Here is a 26,477-nt window from a genome sequence, read left to right as displayed (position 1 = left end):
TCAGATGTTTGATTAAATGGAATTCAATAATCAGAATGCAAGTTATACAAAGACGGTCCATGGTGTTTTCCACGGACATTAATAAATGTCACATACATATAAGTCCAAATAAAATATTATTTAGTTATTGTTAAATTCTTATAGAACATATAATTGAATTTCAGGAATTTGTGATTTCATAATGCTGTGAGAGTTAGGCAAAAAAGAACACTTCACATTGCCATCCAATGTTAAGGTCTAATTCCAGTGTAGTTAGATGTAATAGTCCCTTCAATTTGTCTCACGTTAAAACTACAGTGAGCCGTAGTCTCTACAGTCATCTCTAGCTGTACTCACCAAGGACAACGAGCTTAGACACAGCCTCGATGGTGCCAAAGTCGTTCTTCACCTTGATCTTGATCTCGCCGGTGTCTTTGCGCTGGCATGAGCTGAGGAGCAGACGGCTGTGAGCGGACATTATCTCCAGCTTGACGTTGGCGTTGTCCAGTAGCTCCTCCCCTTCTTTGTACCACTGCACCTTCGTGGGCTCTCCACCCACGAACGGCATCTTGAAGGTGGCATTTTGCCCCACCTTCACAATGACAGGCTTGGAGAATGTGTCCAAGGCATCTTGGCTAAATCTCGGTGGATCTAGTATGAACAAAAAATATTTTATTAAGTACTTATTAAAAAGTTTACACAAACCAAGATCATTGATGATTATGCATACAAGCGCAATATAACAGCCTACGTTGATGTATGTTCAGGTCCAGACGTAAATAAATAGAGTTGCAATTTGAATCCTTTAGAACAGTCTAATGGCGGCATGAGAGTGCACGCTACTCTGTCAAAACAACAAAAATTACAACCCACTTCAACCCGGTATTTCCCAAGGAGAGACTAACTTCCTGTCCCTCCCCCTGAACTATCTAACTAATGTTATCCCTAAAATATTCCCTGCGCACCTTCCTCCAAACAGAATGAGACAAACAGCACACAAGAGAACTGAAAACTATGGCTGACTTTGTTATCAGCCTTTTAATATAATCAACATATCCGGGATGCTATTAGAAGCACATGCCTGAAGAAAACAAATTGCTAAAAATGATAGCACTTTGTGGCTATGACCACAATAGGCACCTTATTTTCTTTTGGAGAAATAAAAAGTCTGGGAGATCCCAGAACAGTTCAGAGCCTCATAAGGTACACAGGGTTGTTATTTCATATCTCTATGTAAAAAGAATAGAAATAAACTACATCCAATATCTTAGTTGGACAAAACTCCAAGCACACTTCAGCTGGTCACAATGATTAAGGTGCTCAATAATTCAATAGTTCAATAATTCCTGGGATGCCAAGCCAATCACTTTACCTGAATTTATAAATTCCAGATAACTATTTCAGGAGGCTGTCAAATTGTATACAGTGCACATTAATCAACATGTACTGAGACTTTCCTGTAGGTGAAAACAATGACTCTCTGGCCGTAACACCAGCTATAGTGTTAACACATGCTGTGTATTCTAACCTTCCACAATGAGTATTGCTTCTGTTTTGCGTCCATCTGCTTCAAAGCGATATTTTCCTGTATCATCCGCTTGGCAACTGTCAATCTTCAGTTTGTGGGAGGCCCCGTCTTTAGAAAGGCTCAGTCCATCTCTTTGTGATAACTGACTCATGGAAAATACAAAGTTTGGAGAGTTAAGTAAGATCACCATTACAAAAATATCCCTAAAAATACTTTAATAAATGTACTGACACCATTTTAAAAAAGGGAAATTAATGTCTTCGATTTGGACTGGAAAGAATGGAAACATCGCAACATGAAAATAAAGGTCCTAAAATCTGAATTGATATGAGAAACTAATTCCACACTGTAAAATCAATGAACAGGAAAACATTCTGATACAGTTCAGAAATATTCTGTTTTAAAATGGTTGAAATACATTTAAATAGTAAAACTACAGATGAGATGAAAATCTGTATTGCTGGCAGGTCATAATTATAAATGTCCTCATTTATGAGTTATAATTAAAATAAATAAAAAACAGACCAATAGTATACTTTTTCAGATTAAAAACAGTGGAAATACACAGAAATCTCACCTTTTTCCCATCTTTGAACCATACTCCATTACTGTTTTCATCGCTCAACTTGCAGACCAGCTCAGCTGGTTGGCCAGCCTTAGCTTTAATGTCAGACAGTCCGCTGATGACCTCTACCCCAGGACCTGGGTGGACCAATGAGGGTAAAGTCAGGCACTGCACCTTGTACCTCCTAAAGTAGATAGCAATCCTAATATTCAAGCCGGGATTCAAACAACATTCATTTAATGCTGGCGTACATCTAATAAACATTTATCCTTAACATACAGTGAACATTAAATGCAAGTAAAAAATTTCAGCATCTTCAGAAAGCATCACAGTTCACATTTTAAGTAAAATGATCTTGCCAAATGTTGATTGTATCCATGCCTCAATTCCCACTACTTTAGAGACTAGGCATACTTACCAGTATGTACTTATTTTTTAGTTTTTCTAAAAGTAGGAATGCATATGGTAAAATGTATCTAAGAACATATGAAATTTAATAACATGTCCTCAGACAGTATCTGTGCTGCACATAATTTCTGCACTGTATAACTTTTTTTACTTCTCATAGTTTATTACAGTCAGCTCAGTGATTCGGAGGACATCCACCCAAACACATTCCCGGAATCTACAAGTTCCAGAGAACCTTTTTAGAAAACTATGAAACTGTACAAAGTGCACAGAATCACAGTTAATGAACCAAATATACTGAGACTTTCCTGTAAGTATAAAGACTCTCAGGTCTTAGCACCAGATACAGCGTGTCTTAACACATGCCATGTATTCTAACCTTCCACAGTGATCATTGCTTCTGTTTTGCGTCCTTCTGTTTCAAAGCAGTATTTTCCTGTATCATTCGCCTGGCAACTGTCGATCTTCAGTTTGTGGGAGGCCCCATCTTTAGAAAGGCTCAGTCCATCTCTTGGTGATAACTGACACATGGGCAACACAGAGTTTGGAAAGTGAAGCAAGATCACCATTACAAAAATATCCCTGAAAATACTTTCATCAATGTATTGACATCAATGCTCATTTTCAGAAAGGGTAATTCATGTCTTTCTTTTGGAATGAAGACAATGGAATCATCACAACATCCAAATAAAGGTCCTCAAGTTTGATTTTAAATGCCACATTTGGCTAGAAACAAATTTCACACTATAAAAATAATCCTCAGGAAATCTATCAAACCTTCCGACACATTTCTGAAATATTCACAAAGAGTTTTAAAATGGTTGAAATACATTTAAATAGTGAAACTGGCTTTTACATATTTGAAAAAAAAATCTTACTGGCAGGTCATAATCACAAATCACAAAAAATTAACTGAAAAACAGAGATACTAATATACACCTTTTTCTTATTAAGACAGAACAAATATGTATAAATCTCACCTTATTCCCATCTTTGAACCATGTACCATTGCAATTTTCATTGTTCAACTTGCAGACTAGCTCAGCCGGTTGGCCAGTCTTGGCATTCAGGTCAGACAGCCCTCTGATGAACTGAACCCCAGCATCTGGGTGGACCAATGAGGGTAAAGTCAGGCAGTGTGCCTTGTGCCTCATAAAGGAGGTCGCTATCAGAATTTTCAGGCTGGGATTCAATCAACATTCGTTTAACACTGGATTAGATCTAATCCAATCTTATCCTTAACATACATTGAAAATGAAACAAGTATTGCATTTTTAAGCATATTCAGAAACACAGTTTACAGTTTCAGTAAAGCAATCTTGACAAACTGGTAAGGACCTTTACTTTGGGGACTAACTGTACCTACTAGTATGTACTCATTTTTAGGTTCTTCAAAAACTAGAAATGCATATAGTAAAATATATCAGAGAACCAGATTAACTAAAATGCCCTTGCACTGCACATACTTTCTGCACTGTATGACTTCTTTTACTTCTCATAGTTTATTAGTCAGTTCAGTGATTCCTGGGATGTCCACCCAAACACATTCCCTGAATCTACAAGTTCCAGAGAACCTTTTTAGAAAACTCTGAAATTGTGCAATACACATAATCACAATTCATGTATTAAAATGTACTATGGCTTTCCTGTAGGTGAAAGTAAAAACTCTTTTGCCTTAGCACCAGCTACAGTGTGCCTTACCACATACTGTGTATTCTCACCTTCCACAATGATCATCGCTTCAGTTTTGCATCGTTCTGCCTCAAAGCGGTAATTTCCTGTATCATCCGCACAACAACTGTCGATCTTCAGTTTTTGGCAGGCCCCATCTTTAGAAAGGCTCAGTCCATCTCTTGGTAATAACTAAAACAAGGGCAACACAGAGTTTGGAGAGGGAAGCAAGATCACCTTCACCATTACAAAATATCCTAACAATACTTCCATCAATGTATTGACACCAGTGCTAATTAAAAAATAGAAATTCATATCTTAAATTCGGATAGGAGACAATGGAAACATCACAACATGCAAATAAAGGTCTTCAAGCTTGTATTGTTATGACATGTTTGTTGAGAAACTAATTCCACATCTCCACAGGAAAACTATCAAGCCTTCTAACACAGTTCTTATATATTTTACACAGTTTTAAATGGCCTAAATACATTAAAATAGTGAAACTACTGTTTAAATATTTGAGATACAAATCTGGATTACTTATACATGTCCTTATTTATGAGTTATCATTAACATAAATAACAAAACAGTAAATACTGGTATGCATTTTTTCTGATAAAAACAGTGGAAGCATATAGAAATCTCACCCTTTTCCCATCTTTGAACCATGCTCCATTGCAGTTTTCCTTGTTCAACTTGCAGACCAGCTCAGCTGGTTGGCCAGCCTTAGCATTAATGTCGGACAGCCCGTTGACAAACTGAACCCCCGGATCTGGGTGAACCAATGGGGACAAAGTCAGGCACTGCAACGTAAAGTAGATTTAATAGTCTAGTATATACTTTAAAAAAACATTTGGCATCTCCAATTCACCCAAATGTGGAATGTCCAATTTGTGAACAATGGCCAAGCATGCTCTCATACGGCCCATGCTGCTGACTCGGAGAGTGAAGACAGTTTGCGATTCTCCTCCGAAACATGTACTGCACCTGCCAGCCAGCTGGTTCTTTTCACGCTGAAGCTGCTAGCCATACATGCGCAGAGCAGGGGCAGAGGAGACCCGTTCATACGCGTGTGCAGAGAGCTAGCCACAGGCACCTGGACGACAAGCAGGAGTCACTCAAGCGACGAAGAATGCTGACTATCCCTACTGACTGTATCCTTTCCAAATCCCGAGTGATGCAGAGCTAAACATGGGCCGTTCGTGTGGGGCTGCCTGCCTCAGTCGGCACTAACACGGGGTGGATTCGATCCAAGACCATGGTGCTCACGCATGTGCCAGAAGTGGCGTTTTTACCGTGTGACCCACACAACAGCCCTATATTATGCCTGTTTTACTTCTCATATTCAATTATAGTCCGGTCTATAATTACTGGGATGCCCAGCCAAACAATTTCCCTGAATTTACAAGTTCCAATAAACCATTTTCGGAAATTCCGAAATCTGACACAGTTCACAGGCTTTCCTGTAGGAGAAAATAATGGACCTCATTCACAAAACATTCTTGCGATCAGAGTCAGTGTATGACTGACTGGCTGCTACTGTCAGTGTGCCTGTGCTAGGCATAATGGTTTCCCATCATGTTTGTTTAGAACTTTAGAATGATCAAATTATTCAAACTTGGAGAAGCTAGCCTGATTTATAAATTAGCATTGTGTGTATAGCCATTAAAGTATGAAAAGCATACGTCTCCAAATGAGCAGCAGAATGAGTGGTGTTGTGTCGGGATGAGTTGGATTTAAATTGAGTAATACTTGCGCAAAACATGTCAGAATTTTTAATGCTAATTTTTTAAGGGGTATACACAACACAGTAATCACGTAACGCAGCTATACCAAAATCAGTATTTGGCAAGGCCGTGGAGATTGAAGTCCACTTGTGAAATGCCATTGACACTGGTTTAGAAACGGCAGAGATATCAAGGTTCAAAAAACGCTGTTTTACACTGGAGAGCTGATCATGCAAACCTACCAAGGGTGCAGCCAAACCCAACACTAGCAATGGTGCACTTCCTGATTTTGGATTGCTTGGCTAATTGAACCTTTGGGAGAGGGTAGTGTGTGTGTGTCTTTATGGAACATGCAGATACATTTACAGACAACGATGAATTGCTGATGTTGGCATACACAACCCTAAAGTCAGCATGCCTTTAATGGGACTGTTAGGGTGTTTCCATATGTAAGTCAACATTAACAGGCACAGACACCCCATTTACGAACAACTGGCATTCCTCCTATGATACACAACATACTGAAAATCTGGGCATGTGTCATGAATCCCACGTTGGCTTTTTGGAGGAACTTTTACTGAGACAAGCAAGAAGAATTTAAGAAAAGGTTTGTGAATGAGGCCCATTGACTCTCTGGCCTTAGCATCAGATACAATGTGTCTTACCACATGCCATGTATTCTAACCTTCTACAGTTATCTTTGCTTCTGTCTTGCATCCTTCTGCTTCAAAGCAGTATTTTCCTGTATCATCCGCCTGGCAACTGTCAATCTTCAGCTTGTGGGAGGCCCCATCTTTAGAAAGGCTCAGTCCATCTCTCGGTGATAACTGACGCATGGAAAACACAGAGCGTAGAGAGTGAAGCAAGATCACCTTCACCATTACAAAAATATCCATAAAAATACTTTCATCAGTGTATTGAAAGCAATGCTTATTTTCAAAAAGGGAAGCTCATGTATTCCATTCAGATTGGAGACAATGGAAACATCACATCGTTCAAATAAACGTCTTCAAATTAGATTTTATTTGACACATTTGGCCAGAAACGAATTCCACATTGTAAGTACAATCCACAGGAAAACTATCAAACCTTCTGACACAGTTATGAAATATTCACACAGTTTTAAAATGATTGAAATGTCCCCATTTATTAGTTATCATAAAAATAAATGAATAAAAAGAAATGAAAAACAGACCAATAGATACTGATATACAATTTTTTCTCATTATAAAAACAGTGGAAACAAAGAAATCTCACCTTTTTCCCATCTTTGAACCATTCTCCATCACAGTTTTCCTTCAACTTGCAGACCAGCTGAGCTGGTTGCCCAGCCTTTGCACGGATGTCAGACAGCCCAATGATGAACGGATCCTCAGGATCTGGGTGGACCAATGATGGTAAAGTCAGGCGCTGCAACTTGAACCTCATGAAGCAGATCATTATCAGAATACTCAGGCTGGGATTCAATCAACATTTTTTTAAATACCCGCTAAGATTAAATCCGCATTTATCATACACAGCAAATGAAATACAACTGTTTTATATTGATTATCTTCAGAAACACAGTTTGCAGTTTCAGTAAAGTGATCTTTCCAAACTGTTAAGGACAAATGTTGATTGTATCCATGCCTCAGTTACCTTTACATTAGAGACCAGGTGTACCTACCAGTATTTACTTATTTTTTGGTTATTCTAAAAGTAGGAATGCATATAGTAAAATGTATCTGAGAATGTAAATGAAATTATATGAAATGCCTCTTTACTGTATTTGTACTTTAGTTTATTACAGTCAATTCCACGATTCCCAGGACAACCATCCAAACAAATTTCCTGAATATAGAAGTTCCAGAGAACCTTTTTTGGAAACTATGAAATCTTACACTGTGCACAGAGTCACGGTTCATGAAGCAACATGCATTGAGTCTTTCTTGTCGGTAAAAAAAGAGACTCTCTGAATCTCTGAGTACAGTGTGTCTTAACACATGCTGTGTATTCTAACCTTCCACAGTGATCACTGCTTCAGTTTTGTGCCCTCCTGCTTCAAAGCTGTATTTTCCTGTATCATCAGCTCGGCAACTCTTGATTTTCAGTTTGTGGGAGGCCCCATCTTTAGAAAGGCTCAGTCCATCTCTTGGTGATAACTGACACATGGGCAACACAGAGTTTGGAGAGTGAAGCAAGACTGCCATTGCAAAAATATCCCGGAAAATACTTTCATCAATACATTGAGACCAATGCTCATCATAAAAAGGGAAGTTCATCACTTTCATTTGGATTGGACACAATGGAAACATCACAACATCCAAACAAACATCCTCAGATTTGATTTTATGCAAGGTGTTTGCCAAGAAACTATTACCACATTGTAGATACAGTCCACAGGAAAACAAACCTCAAACTATCAAACCTCCTGGCACAATTCTACATTTTTCCCCACAGAGTTTTTAAATGGTTGAAATACATTTAAATGGTGAAACTACATTTTAAATAACTGAGACAAAATCTGTATTACCAGGAGGTCATAATTACAGATTACAGTCATTAAAATACATTTAAGAACAGACCAGTAGATACTGGTATAGGCCTACAATTTGTTCTGATAAAACAGTAGAAACATATAGAAATCTCACCTTTTTCCCATCTTTGAACCATGCACCATTACAGTTTTCCTTCAACTTGCAGACCAGCTCAGCTGGTTGGCCAGTCTTTGCACGGATGTCAGACAGCCCAATGATGAACTGATCTCGAGGATCTGGGTGGGCCAATGATGGTAAAGTCAGGCACTACAACTTGAACCTCATAAAACAGATTACTACCAGAATATTCAGACTGTGATTCAATCAACATTTATTTAATACTGGCTAAGATTCAATTAGCATTTTATGATTCTTCTATAAGTAGGAATGCATATAGTAAAATGTATCTGAGATTGTAAATGGAATTAAATGAAATGCTTAGACTGTATTTGTACTGCATATATTTTCTGTACTGTATCTGTTTTTAACTTCTCATAGTTTATCACGGTTCATTATAATCAGTTAAATGATTCCCAGGATGTCCACTCAAATATGTTCCTAGAATTATTCTCTGAAATTATACAAAGTGCACAGTGTCACAGTTCATGAATCAACATGTACTGAGACTTCCCTGTAGGTAAATATAACGACTCTCTGGCCTTAGCATCAGCTACAGTGTGTCTTACCACATGCTGTGTATTCTAACCTTCCACTGTGATCTTTGCTTCAGTTTTGCGTCCTTCTGCTTCAAAGCAGTATTTTCCTGTATCATCCGCCCGGCAACTGTCGATCTTCAGTTTGTGGGCGGCCCCATCTTTAGAAAGGCTCAGTCCATCTCTTGGTGATAACTGACACATGGGCAACACAGAGTGTGGAGAGTGAAGCAAGATCACCTTCACCATTACAGAACTATCCATGAAAATACTTTCATAAATGTATTGAGACCAATGCTCATTATCAAGAAGGGAACCTCATACTGTATCATTCATTTGGATTGGAGAATATGGAGAAATCACAACATCCAAATAAATGTCCTCAAATTTCTTTTCATATGACATGTTTGCCAAGAAACTCATACCACATTGTAGATACAATTCACAGGAAAATTAACCTTCTGACACAGTTCTGCATGATTCCCACAGAGTTTCAAAATAGTTGAAAAACATTTAAATGGTGAAACTACATTTTAAAAAATTGAGACAAAAATCTGTATTATCAGAAAGTCCTAATTACAGATGTCATTAAATACATTTAAAAACAGACCAGTGGATACTGTTATGCACTTTTGCTTTGATAAAAATGGTGAAAGAATATAGAAATCTCACCTTTTTCCCATCTTTGAACCATTCTCCATTACTGTTTTCATTGTTCAACTTGCAGACCAGCTCAGCTGGCTGGCCAGCCTTAGCATTAATGTCAGACAGCCCACTGATGAACTGAACCCCTGGATCTGGGTGGACCAATGAGGGTAAAATCAGGCACTGCAACTTGTGCCTCATAAAGTAGATCACTATCAGAATATTTAGGCAGGGCTTCAATCAACATTTATTTAGCACTGTCTAAGATTCAATCCACATTTATCCTTACCATACACAAGAAAATATATACGACTGTTATATATGAGTTACCTTAAGAAACACAGTTTCAGTCAAAGTGATCTGGCCAAACTGGAAATTAATTGAATACATGCCTTCTTTACCTTTACGTTGGGGACTATGTGTACTAACCAATATATATACAGTGCGTCTTACCACATGCTGTGTATTCTGACCTTCCACAGTGATCATTGCTTCGGTTTTGCGTCCATCTGCTTCAAAGCAGTATTTTCCTGTATCATCTGGCCGGCAACTGTCAATCTTCAGTTTGTGGGCGGCCCCATCTTTAGAAAGGCTCAGTCCATCTCCAGGTGATAACTGACACATGGGCAACACAGAGTTTGGGGAGTGAAGCAAGATCACAATTACAGTGAAACCCCTAGAAATAATTTCAGTTATGTATTACAGGGCAAATGTTCATTCAAAATGGAGACAATGGAACCATCACAACATCCAAATAAAGGTCCGCAATTTGAGTTTACATGACACGTCTGGCTAGAAACAAACTCCACATTGTAAAAATGATCAAGAGGAAAACTACAAAAGGTTCTGTTACAGTTCTGAAATATTCAGTTTCGAAATGATTGAAATATATTTAAATGGGGAAATTACATTTGAAACATCAGGCAAAATTTGGATCACTGGAAAATCATAATTACAAATTCCCTCCTTTATTACTTATTATTTAAAAAAGACTGATTAGTAGATACAGCACTGACTAATAGATACAGAAAAAACGGATTTTTCTGATAAAGCAGGGAAATCTATAGAAAAACTCACCGTATTACCATCTTTGAACCATGCTCCATTGCAGTTTTCATTGTTCAACTTGCAGACCAGCTCAACTGGTTGGCCAGCCTTGGCATTAATGTCTGACAGCCCACTGATGAACTGAACCCCTGAATCTGGATGGATTATGGACAAACAAAGTCAACCACTCAACATTTCGTAGACTACTATCAGAATATTCATGGCAGGATTCAATCAACATTTATTTAACGCTGGATTTGATTCAGTCCGCATTTATCCTTAACATACACAGAGAATTAAATGTAAGTGATGCATTTTTAAGCATTTTCAGAAATGCAGTACACAGTTCAAAAAGTGATCTTGCCAAACTACAAAAGACAAATGTTGACTGAATCCATTCCTCAGTTACCTTGACTCAGTTACCTGTAAGATGTACTTACCAGAATTAATTTATGTGACTCTTAAAAAACTAAGAATGCATATAGTAAAATGCATCTGACAATCTAAATGAAATGCTCTTAGGCTGTATCTGTGTTTCACACACGTTCTGTACTGTATATCCTTTTTTGCTTCTCATATTTTCATAGTCAGGTTTTCTTCTGATATCATAGTTATTCAGCATTCTTCATTGTCATTGTTCTGTTCTCTTCATGTTCTTCATTTTCCTCTGACCTTGGTGTTACATTTTTTCTCTACGTCATATTTTCAGTGTATAATAACAGTGCAATGACCAGTCTGTTTCCTCACAGCTCCACAGGTGCTTCTCATACATCTCACTTCATGCTCAAAATCAGTTGCATCATCCTGTAGATCTTGTGATTCCTTCCTCTTCCGCCACTGTCCATCTTCTTTAATCGTATTTTCTTTAATCAAGTGGTAGCTGTAATATTTTACCCTCACTGTTGCCTATTCCATGCATCTTTGTCATTGAGGGAAGTGGCACCATTTCTTTAGGGAGCTGAATGCATTTGGTAGGGGGACATTATCCATGTAACACCGATGGCTCTATGAATGGTGTTCTGGATGTTAGTGATATGATCTTCTTTATTGGGTCATGGATCTTATGTCTGGTCTTCTGGCTTCACAGTGCACCAGTCCATCTTACATGAAAATGTATCTTGCGTGTATTGAGGAAAAATGCTTTTATATTTTTGCATTTTGAGTGTTGCCATTCATTTCATTTTTCAATAAACACAACGCACAGAGAACAACATGGATGCACACAAAAGACACATGTCTAGAGCTTGTGAGATCTGTCCCTACAGGCAGTTAACAACTAGGTATCAGAAATTGACATACATTTGCATTAAATGTAATCATTGTCTACAGCAGAATGGTTATGCGAATCTGTTATGGTTTAATAAACCTGATGAAATACCAGTCTGAAAATATGGAACAAAAATTGAAGCTATATTTTTTCTGGGTTATCATCTTTCTAACAGGTCAGTTAAATTATGAACATTCGCAAAGGTATTAAACTCATATTTTTTTTCTTAATGTAAATTTTTTTCTTAATAAGTACTGTTAAAGATTCAGTGGCTTTCTAACAGCACCACCTCCATGCAGTCAATTTCTTACCAATGACTTCGTCCAAAAGCAGTGGGCCTTGCCTTGCGTGCTCGGCAGGCCAGTCACCACTTCCAGAAGATTGCTGTCCATTTTCTCGCCTGTTTCCTTGCACATTTTCTTGCTTGTTTCCTTGCCCCTTTCCTTGCACATTTTCTTGCTTGTTTCCTTGCCCCTTTCCTTGCTCATTTTCTTTGTGGCTTACTTGCCTGCTTTCTTTATCATTTTCCAGGTCTGAATCTGCAGTTGCAGCATCAATATTTCTTTGTCCTATCAGTAATTATCATAACGACTGTCATTCATTATCAGAACTGCAATACGATACTGCTGTTAGCTTAGAAACACACACAAAACAAACAAATGTAACAACAGAAGTGACAGGACAATCAACAACAATACGCCATAAAAGGACCACAATATAGATACAAGTGTATGACAAACATGAAGTACAACACAAATGTGAACACACAAAGACAAACACACTTTGTATTTTAGGAGACAAAAAGGACATTTGTTCTTTCCACGTGTTTCCATGAGTGGAAGCATTTATGAATGCATATTCAACTATGTTGTTTTTAAGATACAAACACTTCATTTCCAAAATTATGTGGACACTCCAAAGTAGTGGTTTTGGCTTTTTCAGCAATGCCCATTCCTAACAGGTGCATAAAATCACGCATACAACCATGCAATCTCCATTGACAAACATTGGCAGTAGAATGGGTCGTACTAAAGAGCTCAGTGACTTTTAACATGGCATTGTCATAGGATGCCACCTTTCCAGCAAGTTAATCAAATTTCTGCTGGGACAGCAGAGTGCTGAAGCGTGTAGCACATAAAAATCATCTGTCCTCGGGTGCAACACTCACTACAGAGTTACAAACTACCTCTGGAACCAATGTTAGCAATGTCAACGGTTCATCAAGAGCTTCATGAAATGGATTTGCATGACCAAGCAGCCATACACAGGTCTAAGATCACCATGCACAATGCCAAGCATCGGCTGGAGTGGTGTAAATCACACGGCCATTGGACTCTGCAGCAGTGGAAACGGGTTCCCTGGTGTGATGAATCAGGATTCACCATCTGGCAGTCTGACTGACAAATCTGGGTTTGGTGGAATGCATAGTCCCAACTGTACTGGCTCAAATACTGCCAACTGTAAAGTTTGGTGGAGGAATAATGGTCTAGGGGTGGTTTCCATGGTTTAGGCAAGGCCCCTGAGTTTCAGTGAAGGGAAATCTTAATGCTACAGTATACAATGACATTCTAGAAAATTGTGCACATCCAACTTTGTGGAAACAGCTTGGGGAAGGCTCTTTCCTGTTTCAATATGACAGTGCATAAAGAAATGGTTTGCTGAGTTTGGTGAGGAAAACTGGCCTGCACAGAGCCCTGACCTCTACTTCATCAAACACCTTCGGGATGAATTGGAATTCTGACTGTGAGCCAGGCCTTATGCCAAGCTTCAGTGCGTAACCTCACTAATGCTCTTATGGCTAAATGGAGGCGAATCCCCTCAGCCATGTTCCAGAATCTACTGGAAAGTCTTCCCAGAAGAGTTGAGGCTATTACAGCATCAACGGTGGGGGGGGGGAACGGCAACTCCGTATTAATGCCCATGGTTTTGGCATGAGATATTCAACGAGTACATATGGGTGTGATGTTTAGGCGTCCACATACTTTTGGTAATGTAGTGTATTTTAAATGACATTTATTATTATATGTAATGTAAAAAATTAAGTGCATATGTTTGAATTCCTCATTGATGCGGAACAGCTACAATAACTGTTGGAACTCAGGTGTACACTTTATTTATTACACTTTATGTACCATTTATTTGGACACATATTTTAATAGGCTATGCACTCATAAACACATGGAAAGTTCCACTGATTAGACAACACAAGTCACAGCACAAATTCCTTGGCACATTCAAACAACACATGAATGGCTTATAAAAACTAAAATATTTAGGTTTCATTCAGTGCAGTTTAATTTCCCAGGTACGTAGCTTCATCTTAATCTTCACTGTGCCTTTAAGTAAAGTTGCCTTTGGAAAGCACAGAATTAAATCCAGCATAACCACACATTTCATCTGATCATTCAGAATCAAGAACGCTGCCAAAGTCATCGCGTTTCACGTGACTTTGTCTAATACAGCCTTCTTGAATTCTTACCGACGACCCTGTTCGGGAGCAGGCGTCCGCACCCTTTACGGTCGACAAGCCCTCCATTTCCTGTTTGTCCATTTAGTGCATTTGGTTCTGTGACATTACAGATGCAAATGCAAAGTTTACTCACTCTTCAGCCACACTGTTTTGTTCTAAAATGGCAGATAGTGTCGAATGATTTTATCATAAGGCAGTGATGTTACTTCAACTCAATAAAACAATAAAAATAGCAATAATGATAGAAGCAATGATGATACAGTAGCAATATTTGTAACGTTATAGTGAACACCAGCAATGTCAATAATTCATATTCATGACAATTTAATTCCCAGAAAGATTCATTAATACATTGCAGGCTTACTGTAAATAACTTGTACCCATGTTTTGCCAGTTCAATAATCAATATAGCATTTGCAACCTCTTACCTTTGATGTCTCCAGACTTGTCACCTCCCAAACCTCCATCTCCAATGCCTCCTGACCCGCTATCCATCCCATCGCCTTTCTTCCGTCCCAGGCCGCCATCCAATCCATCCAATCCGTCCAATCCGTCACCCAGACCCGAATTGACCCCAGAACCGTTATCCAGCCCATTCATCATGTTTCCAGTGTCTTTGCCCTCTGCCTCTTTCCTCATTGCTTCTAGCTTGTCATCCTTCTCCTTTTGCAGTTTGGCCTGTTGTTCCTGGGCCATCTTGTCCAGGTCCACCCCAGCCCCACCCGCCTGGGTGGTCTTCCGTACCTTCTTCTTGTGTGGTCCAGTGTCAGCTGAATCAGAAAAGGGAGGATGGGGGAGAGGGGGGGGGGAACGTGGCATTACATTACATTTAGGCTCTTAACGGGACACTCCTAAACAGAGCGACTTACATAAAGACATGCATAAAGGCAATGAGAATAGCTGATGCCAAGTCAGCAATATCACAACCAATACTAATAGTAATAAATAAACCCATATCATGTGGCATAGGTAGGGCTACTGAATTCATGAACTGAACAATGAGGTGGTCAGAGGAGTCAGCGGTATTTACCGATACACCACTAATACCCAATGGACAATTACCATAATGATCAAAAGAGAAACGCTACTGTGCAGGTAAATTTACAATTTCATTATGCCTTGTAACCATTTTGTTTTATATTTTAAATAATACAGTACGTTCACAGTCCTAGGGCTAAGAACATCTTTCCAGCTGTACCAGCATTAGCAACTTTAGCTGCTAATGTTTAGGTTTCTGTGTCCTACTGCTACATTTTGAAGAGCTGGGTTAGGCCTAGGTGACATTTTTTCAAAATGTTGGAAAGCACATGATTACGTATAATTTACATAATTTATCCACATCATTATTTATATATTAATTATTTATTGATTGCATGATGACTACAGATATACTGACATGACAAAATATCTCAGATACAAAAGAAATTTTCAAAATGCAAATAACTTAAAATAATCATTGGTACTTGTGATTTCAAGATCCACTAGAAGTTGAGGGCCAGGGCTGTACAACATGCAACTCACTGGCTAGACCCCACCTTGATTGCCCAGTCAGTCAGCCTCCAGAGAATGAGTATATTCATACATGAATATAGTACCAATGTTGTTACCCATAAACAAATGCGAGTGTAGTGTCTGAGGGTAACCTTTATCTTAATCAGCTAAGACTAGAATGATATTTTGCTGCCTTGTTATAGTTATTTGTTCATTATTAATTTCCTTAAAATCCTTTTTGGGGACAAGTGTTGGAAGGTGTTGGCCTAGGAACAAGTAATACAATGTACCTGAAGCATGCATGAGAGCACCTGAAACAATATAACAGTGCATTTTCCCCTGTCCCAAGGAAAACAAAAACAACAAAAAAAATATAGTCCAAATTCAATGTAATATCTTTATCTCACCCTCTACTGTAAGCCAGGCACTGCAGGATTTGATTCCTGCCACAGCTGAATAGATGCCCTTGTCCACTTGCTTGCAGTCTTTAACCCGAAGCCTGTGGATGAGCTTGTCCGCAGATACTGTTATTTCAAACTTCTCCCCAGCTTCCAGTAGACTGTTCTTGCCCTTCCACAGTATTTTGGGAAATGGGTGAGACAAGACACATTCAAATATGGCGTCCTCTCTCTCCTTGGCTTTCACCTCCTTAATTTTGACAATGAAGTCAACCATGGGAACTGAAAGAGAGAAAGAGTGTGTCCATTTTCATAAAATTTACTTGATTATAGTTTACCTTTGTTTTAACAAGTACGTCAACAGAGAACCAATCACAGTGACAACCTGGGGAACCAAAGAACTAAGAATGTACAAGGGATTGTGTAGCCAATCACCTCTAATGTTGGTCATTAAGTGACTAGTTTTGTGGGGGGGTGGGGGGGGGGGGGTTGGGGTGCGTGAAAAGAACACAAGGATGTACACCCAAAAACTTTCAGTCAAGGAAGAGGTTGGGATTTAAAGACAAAGTGGAAGTCCACAAAAGAGATTTCTATAGTAAATGAATCTCTATGTTAAAAATAATTTGAGCCAGTTAACTGAATATGAACCCCAGGAAAGGTTGGGAGAGTGACATAAATTTTAATTAAAATACAGATTTTTTTTTCCTGAGATAACACTTATGGAAAATAAGTTAAAGAAAAACAATTATAGTTAACAGCAATTTACCAGTACTCTTGAGAAGTTCTTACTTTTGAAATCAGTGGAGAACACATTGACCTCCTCGACATCCACCTGGTACAGCCCAGCATCTTCAGGAAGTAGGTCTTTGATGGTGAAAACCAATTTCTTGCCTATTTTTTTTAGGTGGTGCTTCATCTCCATATCTTCGCTTAATGGTATCATTATACCATCCTGTAGAGGGCAGAAACTCGTAAAAAAAGAAGCACTGACAGGTTGATGGTTCAAATCCTGAAAGGAAAACATCTGTCAAAGAAAAATATTCATGTGTTTCGACGTGTTCTCCTGAGCATGTGAAAAATTAATATATTTTTACATTGAAGAGCAAGAATAATACTAAAAAATTGTTCTCAAATTCCTCAATAATACAACAATTCAGTACAATTGTAGGATTCCAAATATGACCATGAGAACAAATACATTTATGATGAGAAGGAAATTTATGATGTGGTTAGAACACTGGGTTCACTTATGCCATGGATGTTGGACATAGCACACACTATGTCAGTCTATGTCACTTGGCATAAGAGTTTATGAATGTTTATGCATTCGTTTAGTTTTCACTCATTCGTATAATTTGCAACCAATTCATATTAAGATTACCAGTATGCTAGGCATAAGACAAAATATTGCATCAAATGTTTTGATGTGAAACATTGCTGAAAAACCCACGGCATCACTGATAAAATATTTTTTTCTGCACATTATCTCCTTATAAGAAGAATTGTTTTCTTGATATAATTACAAAAGATCTCGTTAAAGCGAGAACCTTGAATATCTCTTTATAATGAGAAAATATCTTGGCATAATGACAACAACCGGAAATTCCGGAAACACTCTTGTGATCCCAGGCACCACGTAGCCTTCCGTTCCTCTGGAGCGGGCCAATGAGCTGCATTAACGCTGTGTCCATACTCGTGCTCGTTATGCAAGCTAGGACTACCGGACCTTCCCAGCCTCATGAGATTTATCGGCTATGTTCACCCTGCTGCTAAAACAAAAACTCGGGAGCAAAAAGGTTTATGGAATGAAATCAATTTAGCATATTAACATTTCAAAATTGCGTCCCATCCATGGTTATTTTACATTTTTTAGCGGTTTATCCGAACCGTCCATGTTTCTGCGAGCCTACTATACCCCTGACTGAGATCAGGATTGTTTTGTGAAACTTCATTTTGTTGATAACTTTATTAGGCTAAACCTCGGTGTTAATTCAGAAAAAATGGAGTACACTTTATAACAGCTGAAAACTTTGCATTGTAACTGTAAAACAAACTTTACATTTTATTGTTGTTTTCTAAAAATATTTTATTATATTTAATTCATTTGGATTTATATTTTATTTTCAATGTTCAATACATAATAAAACTTGAGTTAAGGGTTGTTTCCCTTCATTCAACTTGTGTGAACAGCAATGTAAATCAAAAATTATATGAATGGGTAACTTTTCATGACACATTCTAGCACGCCACTGTTGGTGAGAGTACTGAGGCCTGACCTGAGATCAGTGGTTTGTCATTTCACGCCTCACCTTGTAGAGGAAAATCCTACTCCTTGGGTCTTTGAGATCCAGGACCAATTCAAATGAAGCACAAGAATCTCCTTTAACTTCAATGTGTCTCAGGTTACTGATCACATTAAGATACTGGGAAAGAAGTGGACAGTGAAGCAGAGGAAGTGGTGGAAGAGAGGGAAGGAGAGAAAAATGAAAGTTAGGAATGGAGATGGTGAGAATGTGTGGAAAGGTCATGTAATGGGATGAATAAATGGCCTGTTTTTGCAGGTGCCTCTGTTTGCAAATTATAAACAAGGAAATATGAAGTGAAGTGCATAACTGTTGTAACTCTTGTGCTCTTGATAGATACAACCTTATTTATATATATGCTAAAATAGTTTTTATACACACATTGCCAAACATTTTGGAAATAATTGGCTGTACTTTCAGTGTTTAGTGCTTAAGTCAAATTGCCTGAATGGCACAATAGGTTGTTAGGCAGGGGCTGATTTAAATCAATTCATGTATTGGCTATACATTTTGTGGTTACAATAATTACACGTGGATGCATGTATAAGTACATGAATAATTACTGTATGTATACATCCAATTAGTATTTACAAAAAGGAAAGGGATTAACTGAATGTAGGGCATGACATTGAAAAAGTAGTTTAGAAATACTATTTCAGCTATTTCCCACAAATAGTTCTGTTTGATACAGACAGACAGACAGACAGACAGAGAGATAGATAGAAATATCTAGCAAACCTATCTAGAAACAAAACAGTTTGCAGAAAGCAGCAGAAATTTTATTTCCATACTACTTTTTCCATGCCTCATGTCTATTGCTAGTGTCAGCAGATATGAAATGGGTATTGGAAGACAGAAAATGGAAGCAATGACTGTGCTGGAATGCAGCCCTCTAACCAGGGATTGCTCCTCCTCCCTCTCCTTTTTCAGGATGTTCAGCTTCTTCAGCATCCAGCGGAAATCTTTCACTCCATACTCAGCACATATGCGCTCGTAGTCCTTCCTTTCTGAGCTCAGCAAGATCTCCCAGAACTTGTCAGGTATCTCATCGTCCTTCTTTTCTTTTTCCACTTTTTCCACACGTCCGGAACTAGAAAAGAGAACCGAAGGACTGAGTAAGAACTGCCGATGGGTTTGTACAATTCATGTAATGCACTGTGTAATTTCTTCCGTTTCAATAATAGAGGGATAATCATTCCCCCTCTATGCTGCACTTTATATACAGGTTTATGTAAAAGAGTACATCCGATAACACATATCATAATATGGTTATGGGGCATAAATAATGTAATCACCAAATGCACATTTGTATCGCATGTTTCTAATTGGTCAGTCATGTCATAAAGCACGCTTTATTAGTACCGTAACACAGGTGGTATATGCTACCTTTTTCTGAGCATTTTTCGGAACTCTGCCGGATCAGCTGAGAGCCCTAAAAAAAACAAAGCAGACGTTTACACCAGCGAAATTCCATCATAAGGATTTACATGTTCGCACTCATCAGGGTTTCCAACCTGGTCCTTCCATTGCCTTTTCCTTATTGAATCCAACTGAAAAAGAGAAAACGGAAGAAAGTTAACTCAGAAGAATAAGCACAGTGTTAATTCTGCTCTAACAGAGTTCACATGAGTCACACAGGGTGTGCTCTTTACCGTATAACCAGCCTTCACAGCAGAAGAATGCAAAGTGCACAACAAAAGGCTCCTGATTGTCAGGTTAGCGTACAAGTATCTTGATCTCACTTCAGTATCTTTCATCATTGCCTCAACAAGAATGCTAAACAATATGCTTGTTAACTGCCGACCAGGCATGCTTGTTCAGTTATGGCCTTTCAACATGTGAAGTTTCTTAAATCTAAACATGAAAAAGTGATGATGGGCCAGGGGGGTGTGGATGAATTGTTGACCGGTGGGCACCTGAGACTGGTCCTTAGGGTTTGTAACCCATTGTTTGGTATCTGTACCTTGAAGGGTAGCTTTTAGGATATTAAGCTGATGGTTGTGTTTTCTATGGTGAGCTCACATGGACTGGACACACAAAGGAGGAGAGGTCAGCCCATGCTCACTCTCAGACCCACCCACTAGAGGTTGGGTAACGTGTCCCAACAAATAACATAACCCTGACCTGCACAATCTGTTTGATGGGTGGTCTGTTTGCGGTGAACCAGGAATGCGCATGTAGTGTTTGACTATTCTTTATCTCTGACCTGCAGAAGTGCCAGACACACCTCTCTAGCCGGACATTTTTTATGCTAACTACTACATATTTGTAATGCTCTTTCTTTTTGCTCTCATTGTCTTTTTTGCAATCATAATGACAGTTACTTTTGCTGAGTACAAAATGGTGCTTAAAGCAATGCCAGGACTTCAAAGGACCATTTTCAGATCCTTTAGACATTGCTAGCGCGCTAGCAGCAAGATCTGGGTGCCAGGTTAGAAAACACCAGTTTATCTTTTCCTTTATATCTGACTGATATTTTGACCAGAGGTAACTAGGGACCAGGCTAGCCCAAATAGTAGCTCAGCCCTGCATCAAATGGTAAGTTGTATTTACAGTCATATCAGTCTGTTGGGTTTTCCAATTCACTATGTGTTTCCTTTTTTACAGTTTAAAAGTAATGCTGAGGAGAAAACGTCTTATTTATTTGTTTTGAGAAATATTGCTTCAAGTTACAGTAACGCCTGAGGCCCCAATGAAAGCCAAAAATCAATATAATCCTTTCCGTACTTGGAGCTGTTGTAGCCTCTTTGCAGATAAAAATAGATTGTGAAAACAAATGAACAAGGAGAAGGATTGTGAACTGTAAAGCATTGTGCATCTTTAGCTGCTTTGACAGTTGCATTTCTGTTGTTTCTTACCTTCAATAACGTTCAGGGCAGCAGTGCAGACAGCCTTTCCAAACTCATTAACGGCAAAACATTTGTAGATATCTCCTTCTTTTCCAGTCACAGAAGTGATCTGTTGAATCAACAGCAAATACAAGTCTTGATCCAGACAAATGAATCTGCAATACATTTGGACTACATGAAAACTATAAACTATAAACAATGTAATACATAAAATTGGTAGACCCCAAGAAAGGTTCCTTGCTATCTTGGTCACGGGAGAAACTCTGAGTCTGATTCCAGGACTTCCAAAGAACTGTAATGTGACTTGCCTTGGGGGACCTACAGTAGGAGTTTGAAAGGTAACATTTGAGGAGTTTGTGCTTCTGTTTGCATACAGGACCATAGTCTCAAAGATACTTGGCTTTCTCCAAAAGCCTGAGCTATCATGACACTGCTGGTCCTAACAACAATAAATGGCATAATTCTTGGAGTGCTCAGCCTGAAAATATAGCGGTATTTTCGGCCCATCTCAGACAATCAAGATTTAACATGAATTTTTTAAAGTTGGTCCAAACAGAGAGAGGCTGTGACAATAGTTACAGTTACTGGTATTCAATGCAGACCATAAGTTAACCATGTTATCATATGACTTAGAACCGCATCGGACAACGGCAACAGTAGAAATACACTATAACCATGGGTGGAGTTTCAAACAACCTGAATACAGGGGGAAGTTCACAACATGGGGCATGTGTTGAAATGCGCACACAAACTCACATATAAACACACACACACAAGCTCACATATAAACACACACACACAACTCAGAGGTCTTCGCTCAATATTTGAGTGAAAAGCAAATGCTGGAGAAGAAAAGAACATGCTGACGTCAAATACAGCCTCCACAATTCCATGAATATATGCTGTTTATGGTAATGAAAGTCTTTATATCATTAAATTACCATAACGCATTTAAAACCAGTTCCTAGTTTGCAGATTCCTATATGCATTTTTATACTACTTATATTTTTTTGAGGCAACCTCATCCAACATCCACAGAATCTGTATTAGTATGTATTGTATAATCTACACCCACTGTAAGCTTCATTGACCCAAATAAAAGCTTGCACCAAATGTGACTACACAGTGGAAGGATATACTTAACTAGAAATTGCAGGAAATTAATGATGATATCTGAGCATGTTGTGGTGGATAATGTAAAATTGGCAGTTCACTGTGAATAACAATATTCTAATGGCCCAAATACTGGTGTTCACTCTGCTTACTGTTCTAATGACAGGGCCCTCATGCGCAGCATATGATCACTGGCCGATATGTTGTACTGCACTTTATGTACCGCTATTAACAGCACCTTGGATAAATACTGCACACAAAGAAATGTGGCCTGAATTCAATCAACATCCCTTAACTGTCATCCACAATAAAGTGCTTTTGCCCCGCATATTCAGAAACACTTTGGAAGATCATGGTGATTTCAGTCATCAAACTGTATTTGTAAGTAAAAAATGAACGTATTTGTGAGCTAAAGATACATTTTGGTTGAATCCAAGTCAGCACTAATTATTAGCACTAAAGCTATGCGACCTGGCTGATAACTGCTTATTTTCTCTCCATCCCAGCTGAGCTGAAGTAAAAACTCACCTCTAATATGTATTCCTCAGCGCCCTCATCATATTTTGTATGGAATTTCGTATCATCATTTATTTCCCCTTTGGCTCTTTTCCAGACTACCTCTGGTTTAGGATCGCCGCTCACCACGGCTTTGAATTGGGCTGATTTACCTGGAACAGGAGAGTATTGTGATTTTAGTGCTCATCAAAATGGCAGATTGTTTGCACTGAAAAAGGCAGTGTTTTATGACAGGCTTAGATATATGATGAGTGTTGCAAGACATTGACCCCGGTAACATGTGAATATAATGGTAAATTATAACACCACAGTTACTTATTTATGCATTTATGCATGAGTGCTAGTGTGTTTGTGTGTGTACACGATTCTGTAACGAACAATGTGTGTCATGTGAGTGCATTAACCCAAACACTTCCTTCAGATTCTTATATGGATTCTTACATATTGAACTGAAGTAGCTAGGTGTTACATTTTCTGTGCAGACAAGTCAGAGGATTTTTGCTTTCTTCGGTCATTTTAGGAAAAATCATTGAAGATCAAAACTATTTTCTGCCTTTTTTTCACATTTCAAGTTGTTTTTGGATCGCTCCAACCCAAAGATAACCAGATGGCTAATTCAACCTAATAGATGCACAAACATGTAACATATGAACAAGGTAATTTGCTCTGAAAAATGGTGTTGATTAACCGGCTTACCCTCTTGAATAGTCAAAGCAATGGGCTTGCGCAGGAAGTCTGGAGTAGATTTTCCAGCCGGGAGTTCTTCCACAAACTGAGTGATCATGACCCCAGGAACTTTGGACTGCTTTTTGACTGCCACTGTCATAGTAATAAAAAACAAGAGGTTCTCAGTGGTCTACATCAGTGGTTCCCAACCTCGGTCCTGGGGGCCCTCTGCATGTGCTGGTTTTTGTTTCAACCACAGCTGCAATCCCCAAATTTTAACAAGCTGGTAATTTTTCTTATTAGGTGCCTTTCATATTTAGAGGGATTGTTAACCCTCTTAAGCCTCATTATGTTCAGAAATAGCTACGCATGTCATGTAAAATAAATTTCTCTTGTTCACACTGTTCTTATTGTACTAAAAAATTTTTTTTAACTGATCAAAGGTGACTAAGGTGAATCAATAGGCTCCTACTCAGGTTGTTGGACACACATGTTTGAGTCCTTTCATAACTTTTTCCTTCAAATTTTAAACGCAATGCAGGTTTGGCTCAATATAATTTGTTTGGTCTATGAATTTGCAATTAACTATCTAATTTTTTATTTTTATTTCCATGTGTCCCCACTTTCACCAGTTAGGTGTAGTCACAACATAATAGAGGAGGAACACACTAAGAGGATGATGAAGACATGGGAAAATTTATATGAGCTGAAGGGGCTGGAGAGAGTGCTGGGGAAGCCCGGCCAGGAGGGGGGTGCAGTAGTCCAGTAGGGAGATGAACAGAGCTTGAACCAGGAGCTGGGCAGCATCTGGGGTAAGCAAGGCTCTGATTTCAGGGATATTGTAAAGTGAAAACCTGCAGGATTGCCTTATGGAAGAAATGTGGGCCGTGTAAGACACTCGACTGTCTAGAGCACTGGTAACCAACCCTGTTCCTGGAGCTCTACGTTTTCACTTCAACCCTAATTTGGCACACCTGACTCTAGCTAATTAGCAGCTGAACAAGGTCTCAAGCTGTTGAATGAGGTGTGCTTTGTTAGGGTTGGTGTGAAAACCTACAGGACGGTAGATCTGCAGGAACAGGGTTGATTACCACTGGTCTAGAGTCACACCAAGATTCCTGATGGTCTGGGCAGGCGTCACAGTGGCCGTCAGAATGAAGAATAATGAATTATATTTTCTAAATATTTTGATAATTTCTTTCTTAAATTGGTTGCTATTAGTCATCCAAAGATCTGTTGCCCTTTCCTCAGCTACAGTGGTCAGGCAGACATGCCAGTTCTTCCCCATTACTCCCTTCTGCAGTGTCTGAATATTCCAATGTGACACACTGTTTCATTAGGCTATATCCATCTATGGTGTGCTTCAATTATAGACCCCCAAAAGGCCTGTTTCCTCAACACCTACAGATCTCTGCTTCTTGCTTCTCAGCATTCATTGTTGTCAAGGGCTTTCCCATCATTTTTTTTGTTGTTTTCTTTTTATCAGGACATTATACCTTGTATTCTTTTTACAGCTGCTTATTTTGTAATCTTCATTTTTTACTCTGTTGATTTTGTAGATGGTTTTGTGCTTACGTTTTCCTGTAGAAGGCTATGCACACTGCCATTCTGCATGGTCTCCAGGTTCAGCTGTTATCATAATTAGCAGAAAGACTATTGAGCATGGAAGATATCAAAGGCTAAAGAAGAATGGCTGGCATATAAATATAATTCAGCATCCCTCCTGTCGTTTTGAACATTTCTCCCATTTGCCTGCTATCACAAACATTCTTCCTGCTGCCTCTTCACCCTTTCACCACTTTCAGTTTGTTTTTCTTTCATCTTCCCATCATTCTATAGGCCACACATTTTGAATCAATGAAGTGAAGGTCTGCTGTCAGAAGTATGGTACCATTTTCCTGTCTGATCTGAAAATTATGTTTTTGCATACATACATTTGCTTTGATGGTGTCCCAAAAAAAATCTGCACTATCAACAGTAAAAGATGCCTTTTGTCATAGTAGTGGTCAATATCGACAATTTTCCAATCTTTACCTTTTTCAATATTTTCATGTTACTCTACTTCTTCTAGGTGAATGGCGAATCTTGCTTTTTCATTGTGAGATCAGTCCCATTTTTTTTAGAAAAGACATACTTGTTGGGTAATGTCTTAATTGAACCTCTATACAGCATATATATCAGTTTATCAGTAGCTGAATTCTTATGTCGCATTCAGTTTGTGGTCACAACAAAACTGAAGACATTAGCAAAAAGATGCAACACGAAGGAAAAACCCTAAATATTTTTTCATGATAGACCTATCTGGGTTAAAAAAAAATAAAAAAAAACCAACAGGAGAGGTCTTGAGTTTCTTTCAGGGTGTACCACTGGTGAAAGGGGAAAGAGAAAGAAATGAAAAAAGTCTTACCCTGCCCCGCCGCTGTCTGGTCTGAGACTTTGGATCTCCACATCTTGATCTCTCTGGGTGTTCTCTGTGTTCAGAAATTTCTCAATGGCTGAAAGGACAGACACGCAGTTATCACAGGTCCTGACAGATTTTCTCAGTGAAAGAGGAGATTCAATTTCTGCTTTTGAATAATAAGACTGCTTCTATCTGGTGAGTCTGATTCAAAGTGACAGTTCACAGGTGCCACCAAATTTAATAGCCCAAATTGTAGGACAG

General features: G+C 38.7%; 1 protein-coding gene across 7 annotated transcripts in view; it reads right to left on the bottom strand.

The window, feature by feature from the left end:
• LOC118207772 (immunoglobulin-like and fibronectin type III domain-containing protein 1) overlaps positions 1 to 26,477 on the bottom strand; it is a 46,855-nt gene that overhangs the window by 10,091 nt on the left and 10,287 nt on the right. For 2 of the 7 annotated variants that reach the window (XM_035381784.1, XM_035381783.1), the window contains exons 2-29: positions 26,223 to 26,310; positions 23,846 to 23,968; positions 23,162 to 23,301; positions 21,530 to 21,629; positions 20,186 to 20,221; positions 20,058 to 20,103; positions 19,569 to 19,761; positions 18,678 to 18,791; positions 17,158 to 17,320; positions 16,378 to 16,650; positions 14,908 to 15,249; positions 14,489 to 14,575; positions 12,321 to 12,578; positions 10,773 to 10,897; positions 10,169 to 10,310; positions 9,723 to 9,847; positions 9,104 to 9,245; positions 8,512 to 8,633; positions 7,881 to 8,022; positions 7,139 to 7,260; positions 6,567 to 6,708; positions 4,802 to 4,926; positions 4,202 to 4,343; positions 3,461 to 3,585; positions 2,860 to 3,001; positions 2,085 to 2,209; positions 1,508 to 1,649; positions 337 to 630 (exon numbers count right to left, since the gene is read on the bottom strand). In XM_035381784.1, the coding sequence (XP_035237675.1) occupies positions 337 to 630; positions 1,508 to 1,649; positions 2,085 to 2,209; positions 2,860 to 3,001; positions 3,461 to 3,585; positions 4,202 to 4,343; positions 4,802 to 4,926; positions 6,567 to 6,708; positions 7,139 to 7,260; positions 7,881 to 8,022; positions 8,512 to 8,633; positions 9,104 to 9,245; positions 9,723 to 9,847; positions 10,169 to 10,310; positions 10,773 to 10,897; positions 12,321 to 12,578; positions 14,489 to 14,575; positions 14,908 to 15,249; positions 16,378 to 16,650; positions 17,158 to 17,320; positions 18,678 to 18,791; positions 19,569 to 19,761; positions 20,058 to 20,103; positions 20,186 to 20,221; positions 21,530 to 21,629; positions 23,162 to 23,301; positions 23,846 to 23,968; positions 26,223 to 26,265 (4,075 nt within the window). In that variant the 5' untranslated portion in view covers positions 26,266 to 26,310. The remainder of the gene's footprint in view (positions 1 to 336; positions 631 to 1,507; positions 1,650 to 2,084; positions 2,210 to 2,859; positions 3,002 to 3,460; positions 3,586 to 4,201; positions 4,344 to 4,801; positions 4,927 to 6,566; positions 6,709 to 7,138; positions 7,261 to 7,880; positions 8,023 to 8,511; positions 8,634 to 9,103; positions 9,246 to 9,722; positions 9,848 to 10,168; positions 10,311 to 10,772; positions 10,898 to 12,320; positions 12,579 to 14,488; positions 14,576 to 14,907; positions 15,250 to 16,377; positions 16,651 to 17,157; positions 17,321 to 18,677; positions 18,792 to 19,568; positions 19,762 to 20,057; positions 20,104 to 20,185; positions 20,222 to 21,529; positions 21,630 to 23,161; positions 23,302 to 23,845; positions 23,969 to 26,222; positions 26,311 to 26,477) is intronic. The other 5 variants (XM_035381785.1, XM_035381786.1, XM_035381788.1 and 2 more) reach the window with 5 other exon arrangements.

The sequence above is a fragment of the Anguilla anguilla genome, chromosome 11 (assembly GCF_013347855.1).
Source record: "Anguilla anguilla isolate fAngAng1 chromosome 11, fAngAng1.pri, whole genome shotgun sequence".
Classification (NCBI taxonomy): Eukaryota; Metazoa; Chordata; class Actinopteri; order Anguilliformes; family Anguillidae; genus Anguilla; species Anguilla anguilla.
Note: the sequence above shows the minus strand (reverse complement) of the source record. Positions and strands in the feature narration are given on the sequence as shown.